At 38.4% G+C, this 20,390-nt stretch overlaps 1 protein-coding gene across 1 annotated transcript in view; it reads right to left on the reverse strand.

Annotated features, from left to right (window-relative positions):
* The window catches only part of LOC144450387 (putative palmitoyltransferase ZDHHC13), a 248,453-nt gene that overhangs the window by 143,100 nt on the left and 84,963 nt on the right, over window positions 1-20,390 (reverse strand). The window contains exon 6 of the mRNA XM_078140990.1: window positions 16,476-16,568. Coding sequence (XP_077997116.1) covers window positions 16,476-16,568 — 93 coding nt within the window. The remainder of the gene's footprint in view (window positions 1-16,475; window positions 16,569-20,390) is intronic.

A 20,390-nucleotide genomic window follows, 5' to 3' on the forward strand; every position in this document is an offset into this window, starting at 1 on the left:
GCTATTAGCCATTAATAGCCGCTATAAGCCATTAATAGCCATCAAATAGCTGGCTATCAGCTATCAACCTCTCAGCTTTTTCCATGGGCTGGCTATGCAGCTATTTAAGCTATTAGGCATTAATAGCCGCTATTAGCCATTACTAGCCAGCAAATAGCTGGCTATCAGCTATCAACATCTCAGCTTTCTCCGTTGGCTGGCTATGCAGCTATTCAAGCTATTAGCCATTAATAGCCACTATTAGCAATTAATAGCCAGCTAATAGCTGGCTATCAGCTATCAACCTCTCAGCTTTCTCCATGGGCTGGCTATGCAGCTATTCAAGCTATTAGCCATTAATAGCCAGCTAACAGCTGGCTATCAGCTATCAACCTCTCAGCTTTCTCTGTGGGCTGGCTATGCAGCTATTCAAGCTATTAGCTATTAATAGCCGCTATTAGCCATTAATAGCCAGCAAATAGCTGGCTATCAGCTATCAACATCTCAGCTTTCTCTGTGGGCTGGCTATGCAGCTATTCAAGCTATTAGCTATTAATAGCCGTTATTAGCCATTAATAGCCAGCAAATAGCTGGCTATCAGCTATCAACCTCTCAGCTTTCTCCATGGGCTGGCTATGCAGCTATTCAAGCTATTAGCCATTAATAGCCGCTATTAGCCATTAATAGCCAGCTAATAGCTGGCTATCAGCTATCAACCTCTCAGCTTTCTCCGTGGGCTGGCTATGCAGCTATTCAAGCTATTAGCCATTAATAGCCGCTATTAGCCATTAATAACCAGCAAATAGCTGGCTATCAGCTATCAACATCTCAGCTTTCTCCGTGGGCTGGCTATGCAGCTATTCAAGCTATTAGCCATTAATAGCCACTATTAGCCATTAATAGCCAGCTAATAGCTGGCTATCAGCTATCAACCTCTCAGCTTTCTCCATGGGCTGGCTATGCAGCTATTTAAGCTATTAGCCATTAATAGCCGCTATTAGCCATTAATAGCCAGCTAATAGCTGGCTATCCGCTATCAACCCCTCAGCTTTCTCCATGGGCTGGCTATGCAGCTATTCAAGCTATTAGCCATTAATAGCCGCTATTAGCCATTAATAGCCAGCTAATAGCTGGCTATAAGCTATCAACCCCTCAGCTTTCTCCATGGGCTGGCTATGCAGCTATTCAAGCTATTAGCCATTAATAGCCACTATTAGCCATTAATAGCCAGCTAATAGCTGGCTATCCGCTATCAACCTCTCAGCTTTCTCTTTGGGCTGGCTATGCAGCTATTTAAGCTATTGGCCATTAATAGCCAGCTAATAGCTGGCTATAGTTATCAACCTCTCAGCTTTCTCCATGGGCTGGCTACGCAGCTATTTAAGCTATTAGCCATTAATAGCCAGCTAATAGCTGGCTATCCACTATCAACCCCTCAGCTTTCTCCATGGGCTGGCTATGCAGCTATTTAAGCTATTAGCCATTAATAGCCACTATTAGCCATTAATAGCAAGCTAGTAGCTGGCTACCAGCTATCAACCTCTCAGCTTTCTCCATGGGCTGGCTATGCAGCTATTCAAGCTATTAGCCATTAATAGCCGCTATTAGCCATTAATAGCCAGCAAATAGCTGGCTATCAGCTATCAACATCTCAGCTTTCTCCGTGGGCTGGCTATGTAGCTATTCAAGCTATTAGCCATTAATAGCCGCTATTAGCCATTAATAGCCAGCTAATAGCTGGCTATCAGCTATCAACCTCTCAGCTTTCTCCATGGGCTGGCTATGTAGCTATTCAAGCTATTAGCCATTAATAGCCGGTATTAGCCATTAATAGCCAGCTAATAGCTGGCTATCAGCTATCAACCTCTCAGCTTTCTCCATGGGCTGGCTATGTAGCTATTCAAGCTATTAGCCATTAATAGCCGCTATTAGCCATTAATAGCCAGCTAATAGCCGGCTATCAGCTATCAACCTCTCAGCTTTCTCCATGGGCTGGCTATGCAGCTGTTCTAGCTATTAACCATTAATAGCCGCTATTAGCCATCAATTGCCAGCTAATAGCTGGCTATCAGCTATCAACCTCTCAGCTTTCTCCATGGGCTGGCTATGCAGCTATTCAAGCTATTAGCCATTAATAGCCGCTATTAGCCATTAATAGCCAGCTAATAGCTGGCTATCCGCTATCAACCTCTCAGCTTTGTATGTGGGCTAGCTATGCAGCTATTTAAGCTATTAGCCATTAATAGCCAGCTAAGAGCTGGCTATCAGCTATCAACCTCTCAGCTTTCTCCATGGGCTGGCTACGCAGCTATTTAAGCTATTAGCCATTAATAGCCGCTATTAGCCATTAATAGCTAGCTAATAGCTGGCTATCAGCTATCAACCTCTCAGCTTTCTCCATGGGCTGGCTATGCAGCTGTTCAAGCTATTAGCCATTAATAGCAATCTAATAGCTGGCTATTAACCCCAAGAGTTAAGTTTGTTGAAATTAAATGAATGAAAAAACAAACCATGATCGAGATTTATTATTTGAAGAGTCAAGGAGTACAGTATGTTCTAAACACCTTAACACCTGATAATATAATGATGCTATGTCAAGTAATTTTGATTTGTTCAGATTAAAGTACTTTAAAAGACTTTGTAATTTAGATGAATCATGATGGACTAAATGTGTCTTTAACCATCTCAATTCCATTAGTGAAGAATCTGAAAGAAATGTGATAAAACTGTCCTGGAATTGGTGGAAAACTGTAAATAATGTGTTAATAGACCTTAATATTGATAAAGACCAAATTCAAACTCTTTCAGATAATAAAATCAAACATATCATATTTAAAAATGACGAGCTCAAATGGAAAGACAGTTGAACACTTTCTTTTTACATGTGAAAGCCATTCTACACAACAACAGATCTTAATGAAAGGAACAGAAGAACTATTACTCAACAATAAGGAGTTGAATTTATATCAAGATTTTAAACAAAGGAAAGAACTACTCTGTTTATTTATAGGAGATAATACAAAACACTACAATGCTCAGTCTATAAGTAAACAAATAGATAAACTTGTCAAACAATACCTTATTGAAGCAATTGAAAACAGAAAAGATTTTGTTAAAACTAATATAGAATAGTTTAGCCGTTAGATTTTCTGACAACTAACATTTGAAGCATACATTTTTATTTGTATTGTCGTTTTATCAATATTCTTACCTTACTTTGGTTTATTTTGTTGTTTGTTCCTGTATATGTTTTTTACTCGTCTTTATGGTAGTGTATGTATTTTTAATTTTTCTTAGTGCTGCTCTTTACAATCTTAGTGAGTCCCCTGATACAAAAGGGATGCAATAAATAGATAAATAGCTGGTAGCCGGCTATTAGCTGGCTATAAATGGCTAACAGCAGCTATTAATGGCTAATAGCTTGAATAGCTGAATAGCCATGTGTGGGAGAGTACTGGGGGTTGTTAGCTGTTAGCTGGCTATTAGCTGGCTATTAATGGCTAATAGCGGCTATTAATGGCTAATAGCTTGAATATCTTAATAGCCAGGTCCTGGAGACTGTTGGGAGTTGTTAGTTCGTAGTCGGCTAGTAATGGCTATTAGCGGCTAGTAATGGCTATCAGCTTGAATAGCTACCTAGGGAGATATTTATACCATATGCCCAGTTTGACAATAGCTGATAACAAGCTATTATCTGGCTATTTATGGCCAATATTGAATAGATGTTAGCTAGATATTAGCTGGCTATTAGTGGCTAATATCGGCTATTAATAGCTAATAGCTTGAATAGCTGAATAGCCATGTCCTGAAGAGTGCAAGGGGTTGATAGCTGGTAGTAGGCTATTAATAGCTAATAGCGGCTATTAATGGCTAACAGCAGCTGTCAATGGCTCTTAGCTTGAATAGCTACCCAGGGAGATAATCACACCATATTCCCGTTTTTATAATAGCTGATAGCAAGCTATTACCTGGCTATTTATGGCTAATAGTATTAAGTTGAATAGCCAATAGCCGCTATTTATCTGAGATTCAGCTATTTTGGTAATTCAATAAATCCCCAGTAGCTGCTATTTACCTTCAGATCAAGCTATTTTGGCAACAAAGGAAATAGACAACAGCCACTATTTATCTCGAATCAAGCTATTTTGGGGATGAAACTATTTTGGCAATCCAATAAATAGCCAATAGCCGCTATTTAGCTCAAATCAAGATTGAATCAAGCTGTTTTGGTAAATAGCCAATAACCGCTATTTATCTGAGATCAAGCTATTGTGGCAATCCAACAATACCGCACCTCTATACAGGGTTATAGCTGAGATGCATACTGATAATGTGTACTAGTTGGTTAGAATGCACACTCAATATTATTGGAGAAATAATTATTCAAATATCTACTGACTCCCCATCCCTATATATGCCTATAAGTAACATGGTGGAATATGAAAAGTTTAATAATTTAAATAAAGACAATATTTATTCTTCCAGAGATAAATTTAAGTATTCATAGGTAGTATCACTACTACTTACAGCTATAAAAATGTGTGCACACTCTATTCTTTGTCAATTACAGCTGTTAGTATTAGATTTGAAATTACCCAGAAGGCCATATGAGTACACAAAGTCGTGTCTGCTGGGTATCAATGACAATAATTATTTCAAGCCACCTATACAGGGTTATAGCTGAGATGCATACTGATAGTGTGTACTAGTTGGTTAGAGTGCACACTCAATATTATTGGAGATATACATGTAACTTATTCAAATATCCACTGACTCTCCATCCCTACTGGCATATGCCTATACGTTACATGGTGGAACATGAAAAGATTAATAATTTCAATAAAGACAATAATTGAGATGCATACTGATAGTGTGTACTAGTTGGTTAGAATGCACACTCAATATTTTTGTAGAAATAACTTATTGAAATATCCACTGACCCCCCATCCCTATACATGCCTATACGTTACATGGTGGAATATGAACAGATTAATAGTTTCAATAAAGACAATATTTATTCTTCCAGGGACAAATGTTAGTATTCATAGGTAGTATCACTACTACTTACAGCTATAAAAATGTGTGAACACTCTATTCTTTGTCAATTACAGCTCATAGAATTTGATTGGAAATTACCCAGAAGGCCATATTGAGTTCAAAAAGTTGTGTCTGCTGGGTATGAATGACAATAATTATTTCAAACCACCTATACAGGGTTATAGCTGAGATGCATACTGATAGTGTGTACTAGTTGGTTAGAATGCACAGGAATATTTTTGCAGAAATATTTATTCAAATATCCACTGATTCCCCATTCCTATATATGCTTATTCGTTACGTGGTGGAACATGAAAAGTAATAAAGACAATATTTATTCTTCCAGAGATAAATTTAAGTATTCATAGGTAGTATCACTACTACATTGAATATTTGAAATGTGTGCACACTCTATTGTTTGTCAATTACAGCTCCTTGTATTAGATTTGAAATTACTCAGAAGACCATATGAGTACACAAAGTCGTGTCTGCTGGGTATCAATGACAATAATTATTTCAAACCACTTATACAGGGTTATAGCTGAGATGCATACTGAAAGTATGTACTAGTTGGTTAGAATGCACACTCAATATTATTGGAGATATAACTTATTCAAATATCCACTGACTCTCCATCCCTACTGGCATATGCCTATACGTTACATGGTGGAACATGAAACGATTAATAATTCCAATAAAGACAATAATTATACTTCCAGGGACAAATGTTAGTATTCATAGGTAGTATCACTACTACTTACAGCGATTAAAATGTGTGTACACTCTATTGTTTGTCAATTACAGCTCATACTATTAGATTGGAAATTACCCAGAAGGCCATATTGAGTACAAAAAGTCGTGTCTGCTGGGTATCAATGACAATAATTATTTCAAACCACTTATACAGGGCTATAGCTGAGATGCATACTGATAATGTGTACTAGTTGGTTAGAGTGCACAGGAATATTTACTATTATGTCCAATGATTCCCTATTGCTATACATGCCTATACGTTACATGGTGGAACATGAAAAGATTAATAATTTCAATAAAGACAACAATTATTCTTCCAGGAACAAATGTTAGTATTCATAGGTAGTATCACTACTACTTACAGCAATTAAAATGCGTTGGCCCATGCATCTATTGTTTCCTTGCTGACGGACAAGCTATGTATAGTTTGAGCAAAGTCACGAGTGTCTGTGGTTTGAGCTATTGAGGCTACTGTGAACAGTGCCCCCGTGCGGTGGCTGATGGAGAGGTGGCTGCTGCGTTCAGCACAGTATGACTATGAGCCGAGTTCTATGCATAACCGGTGTAGGCATCCGTTCCTTAGTCAGTCTCTCCGTATGTATCATTTTTTTCCGATCAATGTGTCTATATTTTGTCAAAGAATTAATCACTACTCTTGACAAACGTCCCAACGTTGGCAAAATATTCCCTACCTGAAAGTTTGTGGCGTAATTTTACTGATCTCAACATATACCTTAGTAGTAGTAGTAGCGACGGCAGCTGTTGCAATGGCGACTACAATCTGAAACTGAATGAACAGCTGAGCGCTGTAGCCCCATCACTTCAGAAAATTGATGCGCGTTCAGCATAAGTTTGAGAATATTTTTGTTCAAAATTGTCATCATAATAGAAAAAAAAATAGTGGGTGTATGTATATAATAAATAAATAATCTTCCGGTATTTCTCATTCATGCTACGTCATCGAGAACGAATGATTCCCTCACACCGATAGGCTCGGAGGGATACTGCCGACATTAGGAAATCATGACGTAGCACTCATTTGGAATACCCGTCTTGCGAAATATTTCGTCCATGTAAAATAGTATCCGGGTAAGGCTTATGCACATGCGTACGTATTTATCGTTCGTGACTGTAAAATTTCGTCCTCTTGGAAGTGTTAAACCAGCCGTTTTGCCGAAACTCCATCATGAAAATTCTTGGTAAAGTAATAATAAGTTCGGGTGTATTTACTTACTTGAAATGTGGGATTGTGGGATGGGGATATATATTCCCTGTCAGTTTACTGTGACTTAGTCAGACAATTTCAAACTAGGACACATCACCATTTCGAGTTTCTAATATTTTGCTATTACACGTGTACACACGCTTGTGTATGTGTGATTTATGAGATGTAGTCTTGCTTGCAGACGGTGCACGGGTCTAGATTACTGACAGGAGAAGGACATATATGTAAGCAGGACTAGTCGCGGTGACGTGGCACTGTACATAAATTGTAGAAATAATACAAAGTATTACAATATCAAAGAAACCACCAAACACAATCCATCTGATGAAAATATGTCTCACTTCCTCACTCTGTTAATTTAGTATTTCAACTACCATTCAAACGTGTAATGTGTAAGCAGGGGTGCGTTCGGTAGCCAAAACGTTTTGTCATTGTTTGGCCAGGGCACCCTGGCCCTGTTTCGAACTGTATAAGGCATGTTGCGTGTGAAAAACAAAAGATGGCAGCACATTCAAACAGAAGATTGTCGCATTTTTTGTACATTCAGTACTCATTACTGAAAATCAACCTTCTTCATATCCTTGTCAACACTCTTCTAAAATTGTCATGGTTCAGATTGGTACAACCAATTATGACGGGTGGGGGGGGGGGGTCATTTTGGATTGATTATTAGTGAAAGTCAAGTTAATTGTAACTAGATAAACTACAAACACTGGTATGCTGATTAATTCCTCAACTCAACTCTGACATAATTGAAATTACTTTCTTTAGAACTATGTTGATACCAAGATTTGATGACAAAATCACATTTATTTTAATGTTAATGTTTTTAAAACATTGTGTCTTCCAGGCAAGACATTCCTCTTCATTGGAAAGGATAGTGATGGTTCTAAGCAAGTGTTACTAACCCAACAAGAAAGGGAGGAAGTTTTCAAAGAATGTCATGTTTCTCCAATGTCGGCCATCTCGGCATCAACAAAGACTGTGAAGAAGATTTCATCCAGGTTTTATTGGAAGACCATCTCAAGTGACATGCAAGAATTGGTAAGTATGATTATTTAGTTAGATAATGGTCCTGTAAAATAGTATCACCCTGAAGTACTTAGTACATTAAAATTTCATACATTTTCACAAGAGAAAGCAGTAAATATCTTGGTAAATTTATCTATACTTTGATACACATGATGCTTGTAGTCAACTGAACAATAATAACTCTGTCATACATAGCCTGTTTCCCATCATATTCACTGCAACAGCCATGCTGAGACCAGTAAAATAGTATCCCCCTCCCCCCTGAGTACTAAGTTTGGCACTTCCAAAATCCATACTTTTTTCAGAATGGATAGTGTTAAACATGTTGGTAAATATATGCTTTGATACACATGATGCTTGTATTCAGCTGAAAAATACAACTTCAGACATCAGACCATGGACGAACAGAGCCTGTTACAGGGAAAGTAAACAACTGAATTAGATTAATAACTTTTGGCTCAGCATGTTGGAAGTACAGACAAGTATTACATTCCATCATTTGATAAGAACAGTTTTATGGCCACTTTACATAAATTTACAGTTCCCCTGGTATTTCATGTACACATAAAGAGGCAATAAATCTGTTCTTATCAAACCATGGTGTGTACTACAAGTCTCTGCTGTTTAAACATGCTGAGCCAAGTGTAATAAATCCAATTTGCTTGTTTACTGTCCCTGTTTCAGTGTTTGTAACAGGTTCAGTTGTCCATAGTCTGATGTCTGAAGTTATAATATCTCTGTCATACGTATAACCCATTTACCATCATAGCCATACTGAGACCTGTAAAATAGTATCCCCTCCAGAGTACTCCAGAGTTTTCCACTTCCAAAATTCATACATTATATGTCTATAATACTTTGATGCACATTATGTTTGTAAAGAATTGAAAAATAATAATCATATATTATATAATATAGTCAATATTCTCTATAATGTTGTTCTGAACATTGTTATATTTTATTAGATCAAGAGTTGTGGTAAGTGTCAGAGGTTTGAGAAAATAAAAACTTGTGGTCCTGAACTGAAACCTATTCCGAATAAAGCTCCATGGTATATGCTTGGAATCGATTTAGTTGGCCTATATCCATAGGTTGCATAGGTGTTGCCTATTCCCACTTGAAACCGTACACATCAATCAATAATCAACCTCCAGCAGACCAGTCCCAGATAGAGCACCAGCCTTCAACCACTCCAGCAGACCAGTCCCAGATAGAGCACCGGCCTTCAACCACTCCAGCAGACCAGTCCCAGATAGAGCACCAGCCTTCAACCACTCCAGCAGACCAGTCCCAGATAGAGCACCGGCCTTCAACCACTCCAGCAGACCAGTCTCAGATAGAGAACCAGCCTTCAACCACTCCAGCAGACCAGTCCCAGATAGAGCACCAGCCTTCAATCACTCCAGCAGACCAGTCCCAGATAGAGAACCAGCCTTCAACAACTACAGCAGACCAGTCCCAGATATAGCACAAGCCTTTAACCACTCCAGCAGACCAGTCCTAGATAGAGCACCAGCCTTCAATCACTCCAGCAGACCAGTCCTAGATAGAGCACCAGCCTTCAATCACTCCAGCAGACCAGTCCCAGATAGAGCACCGGCCTTCAACCACTACAGCAGACCAGTCCCAGATAGAGCACAAGCCTTCAACCACTACAGATGACCAGTCCCAGATAGAGCACAAGCCTTCAACCACTCCAGCAGACCAGTCCCAGATAGAGCACAAGCCTTCAACCACTACAGCAGACCAGTCCCAGATAGAGCACAAGCCTTCAACCACTCCAGCAGACCAGTTCCAGATAGAGCACCAGCCTTCAACCACTACAGCAGACCAGTCCCAGCTAGACCACCAGCCTTCAACCATTCCAGCAGACCAGTCCCAGATAGAGCACCAGCCTTCAACCACTACAGCAGACCAGTCCCAGATAGAGCACCAGCCTTCAACCACTCCAGCAGACCAGTCCCAGATAGAGCACAAGCCTTCAACCACTCCAGCAGACCAGTCCCAGATAGAGAACCAGCCTTCAACTACTCCAGCAGACCAGTCCCAGATAGAGCACAAGCCTTCAACCACTCCAGCAGACAGTCCGAGATAGAGAACCAGCTTTCATCCAATCCAGCAGACCAGTGCCAGATAGAGCACCAGCCCTCAAGCACTCCAGTAGACCAGTCCCAGATAGAGCACCAACTTTCAACCGCTTCAGCAGACCAGTCCCAGATAGACCACCAGCTTTCAACCACTACAGCAGACCAGTCCCAGATAGAGCACCTGCCCTCAACCACTACAGTAGACCAGTCCCAGATAGACCACCAGCTTTCAACCACTCCAGCAGACCAGTCCCAGATAGAGCACCATCCTTCAACAACTCCAGCAGACCAGTCCCAGATAGAGCACAATCCTTCAACCACTACAGCAGACCAGTCCCAGATAGAGAACCAGCTTTCAACCACTACAGCAGACCAGTCCCAGACAGAGAACCAGCTTTCCACCAATCCAACAGACCAGTGCAAGATAGAGCACCAGCCCTCAAACACTCCAGTAGACCAGTCCCAGAGAGAGAACCAGCTTTCAACCACTACAGCAGACCAGTCCCAGACAGAGAACCAGCTTTCAACCAATCCTGCAGACCAGTGCAAGATAGAGCACCAGCCCTCAAACACTCCAGTAGACCATTCCCAGATAGAGCACCAGCCTTCAACCACTCGAGCAGATCAGTCCCAGATAGAGCAACAGCCTTCAACCGCTCCAGCAGACCAGTCCCAGATACAGCACAATCTTTCAACCACTCCAGCAGACCAGTCCCAGATAAAGCACAATCCTTCAACCACTACAGCAGACCAGTCCCAGGTAGAGCACTAACTTTCAACCACTCCAGCAGACCAGTCCCAGATAGAGCACAATCCCTCAACCACTACAGCAGACCAGTCCCAGATAGATCACAATCCTTCAACCACTACAGCAGACCAGTCCCAGGCAGAGAACCAGCCTTCAACCACTTCAGCAGACCAGTCCCAGATAGAGCACCAGCCTTCAACCACTCCAGCAGACCAGTCCCAGATAGATCACACTCCTTCAACAACTACAGCAGACCAGTCCCAGACAGAGAACCAGCATTCAACCACTACAGCAGACCAGTCCCAGATAGACCGTCAGCCTTCAATCACTCCAGCAGACCCACATTTTCCCAGTCCCTTACCCTTCAGAAGGGAACCAAGAAGATTCATACTTGAGCAGAGCCATTCACTTGCAAACTTAAAAAGAAGAAGAGAATTGACAGAGACAGAGCACGTTTAGCGAAAGATATTCCAAGTATGGTAAACTCATTAAAACACCAGGACAATGGATGACTGACCATGTCATGAATCACGCACCAGCTCTATTGAAGCATCCGTTTCCACACATGGACAGTCTACAGGATGTCCTTGTAATGACGGCAGGCACAGCTATCATCACACCAGATCAAGAATTCATCCAAATACTGAATATAGACCAAAATCACTGGGTTACCGTATCCAATATTGGCTGCAGCAAAGGCGTAGTGAATGTATATGATTCCATGTGGTGTGGGCTAGATAGAAGAGCAAAGAAGGCTGTAGCCTGTCTGCTATTTCATGAAGGGATAAGTATAAAAATACAGTGCGTGCGTACACAAACAAGTAGGATGTGATGACTGTGGACTATTTGCTATGGCCAATGCAACAGCCAAATGTTTTGGACTTGAACCAACAGAGTTTACGTGGGAGCAGACATCGATGAGAAGCCATCTCGCAACGTGTTTTCAACATCAAATCATGGAGATTTTCACGTCATGGAGAAGACGACGGACCATAAAATCAGGAAAACGTTAATGTTGCCCATCTACTGCCATTGCAGGCAACCAGATCGTGGAAGCAACATGATGCAGTGTGACAAGTTTAAAGACTGGTACCATACTGATTGCAAAGAACTGTCAGCAAGTTTACTTAAAACAAAAGACTGAAATTTGTGTGTACAAAGTGTAAAAACCAAATGTGTCACTAAATAACTGCCTCAACAAGTGATACTAGCAAATAACCAATGCTTTTCGTGGTTCTGATAACAGATGTAATGTTTTTAGGTGAAATCATGTATCATAAAATTTTTGAACTTTCTTGCTAGGCTCATGTGTGTAAAACTGCCAACCTTTAGCCAATATTGACAAAATAGTCGAACACTTTGAAACATGACAGTCTACATTGTATATTTAAAGGTCAAATCAATTCAAATGAGTAACATTCAAGGTGTTTCAATATATATATAACAAAAATGAATGTCACATATAATGAATGTCACATTTGCTGCTAAATTTGTGTACACATTGATTCTGAAAAAGAACGCCAGTGAAAAAATAAGAACAACTCTTAGTATTATAGTGACTGTGGTCACACTTTACTTTTCACAAAGTCTACTTCTTGAGCACTAAACAATGCCTACAGTTCATTTGAGCAAATAAAATACCTCTCTTTTGAAGTTGTGTAATGGCCTAGCTTATCAATAATTTGAGACCATATGGAACTACAATTTTGCACAATGAACATCAAGTTCAATTTAACTGTATAGTTAATTAATCCTGTTTGTAACAATTGTAACCAAACTATGAAAACGTGAATTCACATTGGCTAAAAACGTTTCTAAATTGTGCCTTTACAGAAAAGAAAAATATCTAAGAAAGATTTGGCAATGTTCATGCACCTTATGGTGTGAGCCATGACCTGGTCACAGACTACATGTATGTTAAGTAACATCAATTCATATGTCTTGAGTAGCATTCGAAAGTAGCAATGAATGTCATATAAAACAGTCAAGTGAGTATAACTGCTAATATTTGTAATCTAAGATCATAAGGAGAAAACCTGGCTCACAACTCCTATTTTATAATGTATATGTCTTTAGTTGCTGTTCATTTTAGTGCTTTGTACATATGTGATGTCCTGTGTAAAAATATCGGTTTCTTGCAAATTTTTAAGACAATTTAATATTAGTGGCAGTATATTCTATTCATATCATGATGAAACAATAAGTGCTTGGTAAGATTTGCTTTTATAGAAATGTATCTTCCATTTTTTAAACGTTAATATCATTGAAATTGAACCAGTGGGATTTAAAACTGTTTGAATTGTATCAGCCTGTATGTGTCATCGGATGAGAATGGGGTTTTGTTATACAGTGCATATGGGAGAGAGTAAATGTGAGGTTGTGAAATTTCTACTCAAGAGTCCATATAGAAATCACTGCTGAGACATTTTTTGATTGCGTAGTAATTTCCATTTGAAAAAAATCATACTTGGGAACCTTGGTCATCTATTGCATATTTTAAAATAATGTCGTTGGGGTAAACTTCGTTGGCATGTTTTCAATACGTTGCCATTATTATTGGATGCATCTTGTACTACACATACAAAAAGGTCTCACTGGTATGATTATAATACTGGTACATCTCTAATAAGCTGATTTTAAGACAGCTCTGTGCATTGATATCACCGACAGACTTGTAAAGTGTCTGTCCGAAGTTTGTGCTTCTTGTAGTTATTTGAAACTGAGATTGTATTTACTCAAAGTATATAAAGGAGCTTTCAGTTTTATATGAACCCCCCCCCCCCCCGTCACCTCAATTTATTGGTCAAAGAAGGGAGGTCATCACTTTTACAAGGTGGATCAAGGGGGATTGCCTGAAGGTGATGATGATGATAATGATGATGATGATAATGGTGGTGGTGGTGGTGGTGGTGGTGGTGGTGGTGGTGGTGGTGACAACGACGAAGACGACGACGACGACGATGATGATGATGATGATGATGATGATGATGACAATGGTGGTGGTGGTGGTGATGGTAGTGGTGGTGGTGACGACGACGAAGACGATGCCAATGATGATGATGATGATGATGATAGAGGTGACGTCAGCAAAGTTAATGGTACTAGGGTTGCAGGTGGTGATGCAGGTGGTAAAAATGGAAGTGATTGTACCACTGCTGATATTACATTTATTCATGGGGGTTGATGATTTATGATGAAAGGTAGTGAGGGTAATGAACATATTCAGGAGATGGCTTTCAAGGATTATGATGACAACAAAAGACACGAGTTTATGATATTTTATAATCTTGATATGGTTGCTATTTATTTTTATTCATATTCTATTGTTTATTGGAATGAAAAGAACTTGCTGTATTGATGATGTAATTTATTATTGATGATATACTACTTATTTATTTATCTCATTGTTTTTGCAGTTATTTATCCTGTACTGATAGTGTATATTTAGACTTTAGGTATAGCTATTACATATTTTCAGATGTTATATAATTATAATTTATTTACCGATACATATTATAATTTAAGGCTTTATGTATGGAATACATGTGGATGGGGAATTTGAATTCATTATTTACCCATCATTTGAAATCAAAATCACCAATCGATTGGATTCTAGGCTAGTATGCCCCTAGATGTATGTGATAGTGTGCATAATAAAAATCTATTTCAACAGAATTATTTATTTTATTTTCAAGTACACCCTTCTAATCACAGTTTTTCTAAAGTAACCCTCCAACAGAGGATGAAAATTTCGGAAGTACTTGCCCTCGATTTTCCGACCTCCGCCCTCCTCCAGATGTTTGAGAATGAAGCTTTGTTTTGTGTGTAGATTGAAAATATAACGACCATTCTCTAATAACACACACAACCAATCACAACTCATTTGGAACTGGCGATAGTAGATAGGACCGGATGTTATTTTATAGGTGGATACAATGTTATGGTGTACAACGTAAAATTTAATCCAGGCCCATTCTTGTGCATGAGCATAAACCTTACCCGGATTATATTTTACAGTGGACTAAAAAAAATACATTACACTGGGAGATTATATATAATTATTCCAGTACAGCTACTAATATCAGAGGTATGTTTATGTATCTAAGAGTTCACTTTCCACATGTAGCATTAACACCAAAGCTCCACATGCTGGACAAACCCACAGATGCTCGCGCTGTTGCTAAGTTTACCACTAGAGGGCGACCTGAAGGTCGTAAGTACGATCGTGAAGGAAAGACACTCTAACTCCAACTCTAACTTGTGAGATTTAATTTGAGAGCTCGGAAATATACAAAAAATAAACATCAATGGTCAAATAAATAACGTCTAGTGATAGTAAATACCTTAAATTCTTAAATTCCTAAAATGTATAATTGTCATCTGTTTAAAATGGCCACAGTTGGCAATATTTAGCAATGTAAGTTAACCTGACTCAAATCCAACACTTGCCCTGTACCCTAGGTATCACCCATATCCAACTGCAGTGCAAGGACACAATGACGACTGTATATGTTGCCTGATAACATATCGTAATCTCATTTTTCGAACGTTTACATAGTACAACTGTTTCCTGATTGGCTGTTTTGGTGTTGGAATGAACTTTTACATAGTAAACATTCTCTGAGTGCCAATCTACGTGAATTGGGTCAGCCTTTACTGTGTCTTTGGCACTGCAGTTGACCAAACTTGTACTTATTGAGATATAAATTTTTGACCAAAATTCACATTTTACACCTACTTTGCATATTACTGTGTGAGATCATTATTTGCTTAATATTTCTTCATCCATACCCCCTCAGATACGTCCAAATTAAATTTCAGCCCAATCTGCTGAGTAGTTTCGGAATTAAAGATTTTTGACCAAAAAGTCACGCTAATTTTGCATATTACTGATGGAATCATCTTGTCATGAACAAATCTAAATTTTTGACCAAAAAAGTCACACTAATTTTGCATATTACTGATGGAATGATCTTGTCATGAACAAATATAAATTAAGTCACCTCTAAGAATGTTCCCATCATATTTCAGACCAAGCTGCCCAGTGGGTTTTGGAGTTGAAGTTTTTTTTTTACCAAAAATCACATTTTTTTACCCAAAAGGGACATCTCGGTTGCAATTATTTTCATTTGAACAATTTCCCAACTAGATATCAGAAGTAACATCACTACCAAATATGAAAGCAATCAGCCCAGCATTTTTTTACTTTAACTTGTTTACACACACACACACACACACACACACACACACACACACAAACACACACACAAACACACACACACACACACACACACACACACACATACACACACTTTGTCATGCCTACAGCACTACTGAATCTTATCAGTTCAATAAAAATTACATGAGCACCATGAATAATTTTTATGAATAGTTCTTTTCTTCAACATAACTTGTAAACATGATATCAAAGGCCATTAACAATATACTTATCGGATTTAGTACTATGTGAAGGTGGTTGTCTTATGAAAACATGTGAATACCTACCTTATCATATCAAGAAGTTATCATCAAACATATTCTATGTCACATTGGAATAGGTGTACGCGTCACGTAATAGATACATAAAAGATTACCTCATTTAAACTCAACTTACTTCGTTATCTCTTTCTGCACCAGCATCCAGCAACAATTTAAAGATATCCAAATGTTGATTCTTAGCAGCATAATGTAGACTTGTTTTGTTCTCCTATAATTAAAAGAAAGAATTCATATTACTCTTTCTGTAATAAAAATGGATCATATCAATAATTACAATAATTATTGTAATTTTATCTTGTAAACAAATAAAATATTTTATTTCAACATATTGTTATTGTTATGTTGATTGGCTGTTCCTATGGGCGTGGTCTTGTTGCTAGGCACATTTACATAAATTTCTTAAATATTTATTCATTTGTCTGTGAATCCTTGATGTTAACTTTGCAATATACATGATCATTTGGCTGTTGCTATGGGCATGGTCTTGTTGCTAGGTACATTTACATACATTTTTTGGCTTTATTCATTTGTCTATTAATTAGTGTTATCTTTGCAATAAACATGATAATTAGGCTGTTGCTATGGGCGTTGTCTTGTTGCTAGGCACATTTACATCCATTTCTTAAATGTTTATTCATTTGTCTGTGAATCCCTGATGTTACCTTGCAATATCCGTGATCATTTGGTTGTTACTATGGGCATGGGCTTGTTGCTAGGCACATTTACATACATTTTTAAAATGTTTGTTCATTTGTGTATTAATTCATGTAGTTTATTTTTGCAATACACGTGATCATTTGGTAGTTGGTATGGGCATGGTCATGGTTGCTACTGATAATTGCATACATTTTTTTGAATGTTTACTGACTTGCCTACCACATGATGTAATTGGACCAAACTCTTCTGGCATTTGGTTGTTGCTAAGGGCGTGGTCATAGTTGCTAAGGCCAATTGTATCAAACTATTTGGAAGAAAGTCTGCATAATAACAATTATTGAAACATGTAACCAAATTTCAGTCATTGATCGAGTACTTCTTGAGATGTAAAATTCTGACCAAAATTCACCTTTATTGCATCTAATTTGCATATTACTGTTGAGATCATTATATTTTCAATAATTATTCATCTATATACACTTCCAGATGCATCCCCATTAAATTTCAGCCCAATCTGCTCAGCCCTATATTACATATTACTGATGTAATTATTATGCAATGAGCATATCTTAAGTTACTTACCCCTGCATACATTCCCACCAAAATGTCAGGTATAAACTGTCCAGTAGTTTTGGAGTTTAAGTTGTTTGACCAAAAATCATATTGTTTGACCCAAAATGCACACCCTTATGTCCCAACTAGACACCAGAAGTAACATGACCACCAAATATCAAAGTAATTGGTCCAGCAGTTTTTTTTACTTTAAGTTTTTACACACACATACACACACACACACCCACACAAACAGACAGACAGACAGACAGACAGACAGACAGACAGACAGACAGACAGACAGACAGACAGACAGACAGACAGACAGACAGACAGACAGACAGACAGACAGACAGACAGACAGACAGACAGACAGACAGACATACATACATACATACATACAGACAGACAGACATACATACATACAGACAGACATACAGACAGACAGACAGACAGACAGACAGACAGACACTTTGTCATGCCTCTAGCACAACTGAACCTTATCAGTTCTAAAAATGATAAAATCAAGAAACTGATATATTTTATAAAGAGTTGTAATTTCGGGGTGTTTCACAGTCACTGATTTTCATCTGATTGTTATCATTTGCCCATAAGAGCACTGCAATACCGTTGTGTGTGCATAATATCCCACTCACTCATTTCATAGTGTTAGTGTCTTATTTAACAACAAAAACATAAAAATATTTGATCTCAAATAAAACACACTAGTATTTATTAGACTACATAGTGATTTAGACCAACTACATTTAACAGTGGGACAATGGATCTTACTAAGAAAGGCCCAAGCGATACCCAATTGGAGATAGAATAACTGAACATCAGACCTACATTATCTACCAGAACAGACAAGGAAACCATTCAGTCAGAGGTTAATTTGAAGTTGCCAATGCAGCATAAAGCACTGGACGAACTCCTTGCATCACTAGGTAACAACGCCCAGAAAGACGAACTGGTAGACAGCAGTTATGAAACCTCTAGTGCAAGTAATGTGAAAGGTGAGAAAAAGCTACTACTAATACAAGACTTTATATCATAAAAAAAGGGATCATTTGATGTCTGTTATGAAACAGAAGTCCTAAATGATGGCCAAACTAAACTTGTGGTGCGTTCGGCTACACAACAACCAAAGCCAGATCAGGTTACACTCCCCCAATGGATTTCTGCAAACGTCCTTATACTGAGAACGCTTATTCAACATGGTCTATCACAGGATGTAATCTTAATTAAGCTACCTCGAGCATACTATTAATATTGGTGACTATGCCTACTCTTACATCACCAAATCTGTTATCATGTTTTAGGACTTAAAATATAGGAAGAACCAGGCTTTGGCAACCTTGCCATAGATAACGGTTGACCTCCACCTGTCACTCTATGACCACCTCTCCCACAAAAAACTAAACCTACGATAAAATCACGCTCTTTCGACCCTACTGGCAAGGAAATGTGTTTTGATTTCCAAAACACAATTGGCTGTCACAGGAAAGGACACAACACAATCACAGTCTAAATTGGAATAAAGTTGTTAAACTGAAACTGCGACAACCACTCACTTTCCTATGAATTCATATCAACTCAGTTACACGAACCTTATCTCTAAATCAAAACAAATTAAACGACTTTTGTAACACAGTATTTCTGGTAAACAAAACTTACTACAGGACCTGTGTAACACCAACTACAAAGCCTGGTTACAGAAGTACCTACATATAAAAGACTAGCATATGCAGAGACAACAAAGTGCACTTACAGTTCATAATGAACAGCTTACCTGTGTTTTTATTTGTACTTTGGTATCCAGCCAGTGCCATGCAGTCAATTTAATGTGTGCCATTATGCAGTGTTCCTACCTTAAAGCAAACTGGTACACCAGGATACTTTAATATTATCAGATTACTACACACTGAGGCTGGTTTACCCAACCCACTGGAAGACAACTGACTCCTTGATATTGTGAAACGTGGCATCTCACGTGGTAATGGATCACCACCAAAGCAAAAACTCCCTATGACACCCACAATTTTATTAGACATTCATACACAGTTGGATTTAATCATTCCGTTCAATGCAACCTTCTATAGTCAGTCTGCCTAGTAGCCTTCTTCACATTCACAAGAAAGTCTACACTGTTACAACAAATGGCCTAACTACCAGCAGATGATAAATATCTCCACAGGTCGGACATCTAATTATATACAGACTATGCTATCTTAAGCATAAGACATACCAAGATGATTCAGTACAGACAACGTGTATTACAATTGTCATTACATGCTATTCCTAATTCTTTCCTTTGTCCAATTGCATCCATTAAACACATACTCCATCTCTGCCCTTCAATCAAAACAACCAGCCATTTGTTCTCATATGGTTACTCAAAACAGTGATTTCAAAACCCTCAGTTAACACTAACCCACACAAATTTCACTAAATCATTAAAAGTGGAACTAATTAGTTGTGGATACAAGTCATCACAGTACTCAGGTCATTCTTTCCATAGAAGTGGAGCCACTTTTACATTTAGGGATACCATCAATTTTTATCAAACATCAAGGTGACTGGCGATCCAATGCCTTTGAACTTTATACAATTGCTAACAATGATACTAAGCTTAAGGTCACAAAATCCTTTGCATTGGCGTTATCTTAATTATGACGTGGACAAGTAAAACTGCAATTTGTACATAGTGTTGGTTCACTGTGTCAATGTAGGAGATTTTCAGAATTGACCACATTTGCTGTTTGTCATATATAAATAAAAATTGACCCTTGACCCTTGACACCAACACTTGGCTGGTGCT

The sequence above is a fragment of the Glandiceps talaboti genome, chromosome 19 (assembly GCF_964340395.1).
Source record: "Glandiceps talaboti chromosome 19, keGlaTala1.1, whole genome shotgun sequence".
NCBI classification, from domain to species: Eukaryota; Metazoa; Hemichordata; class Enteropneusta; family Spengelidae; genus Glandiceps; species Glandiceps talaboti.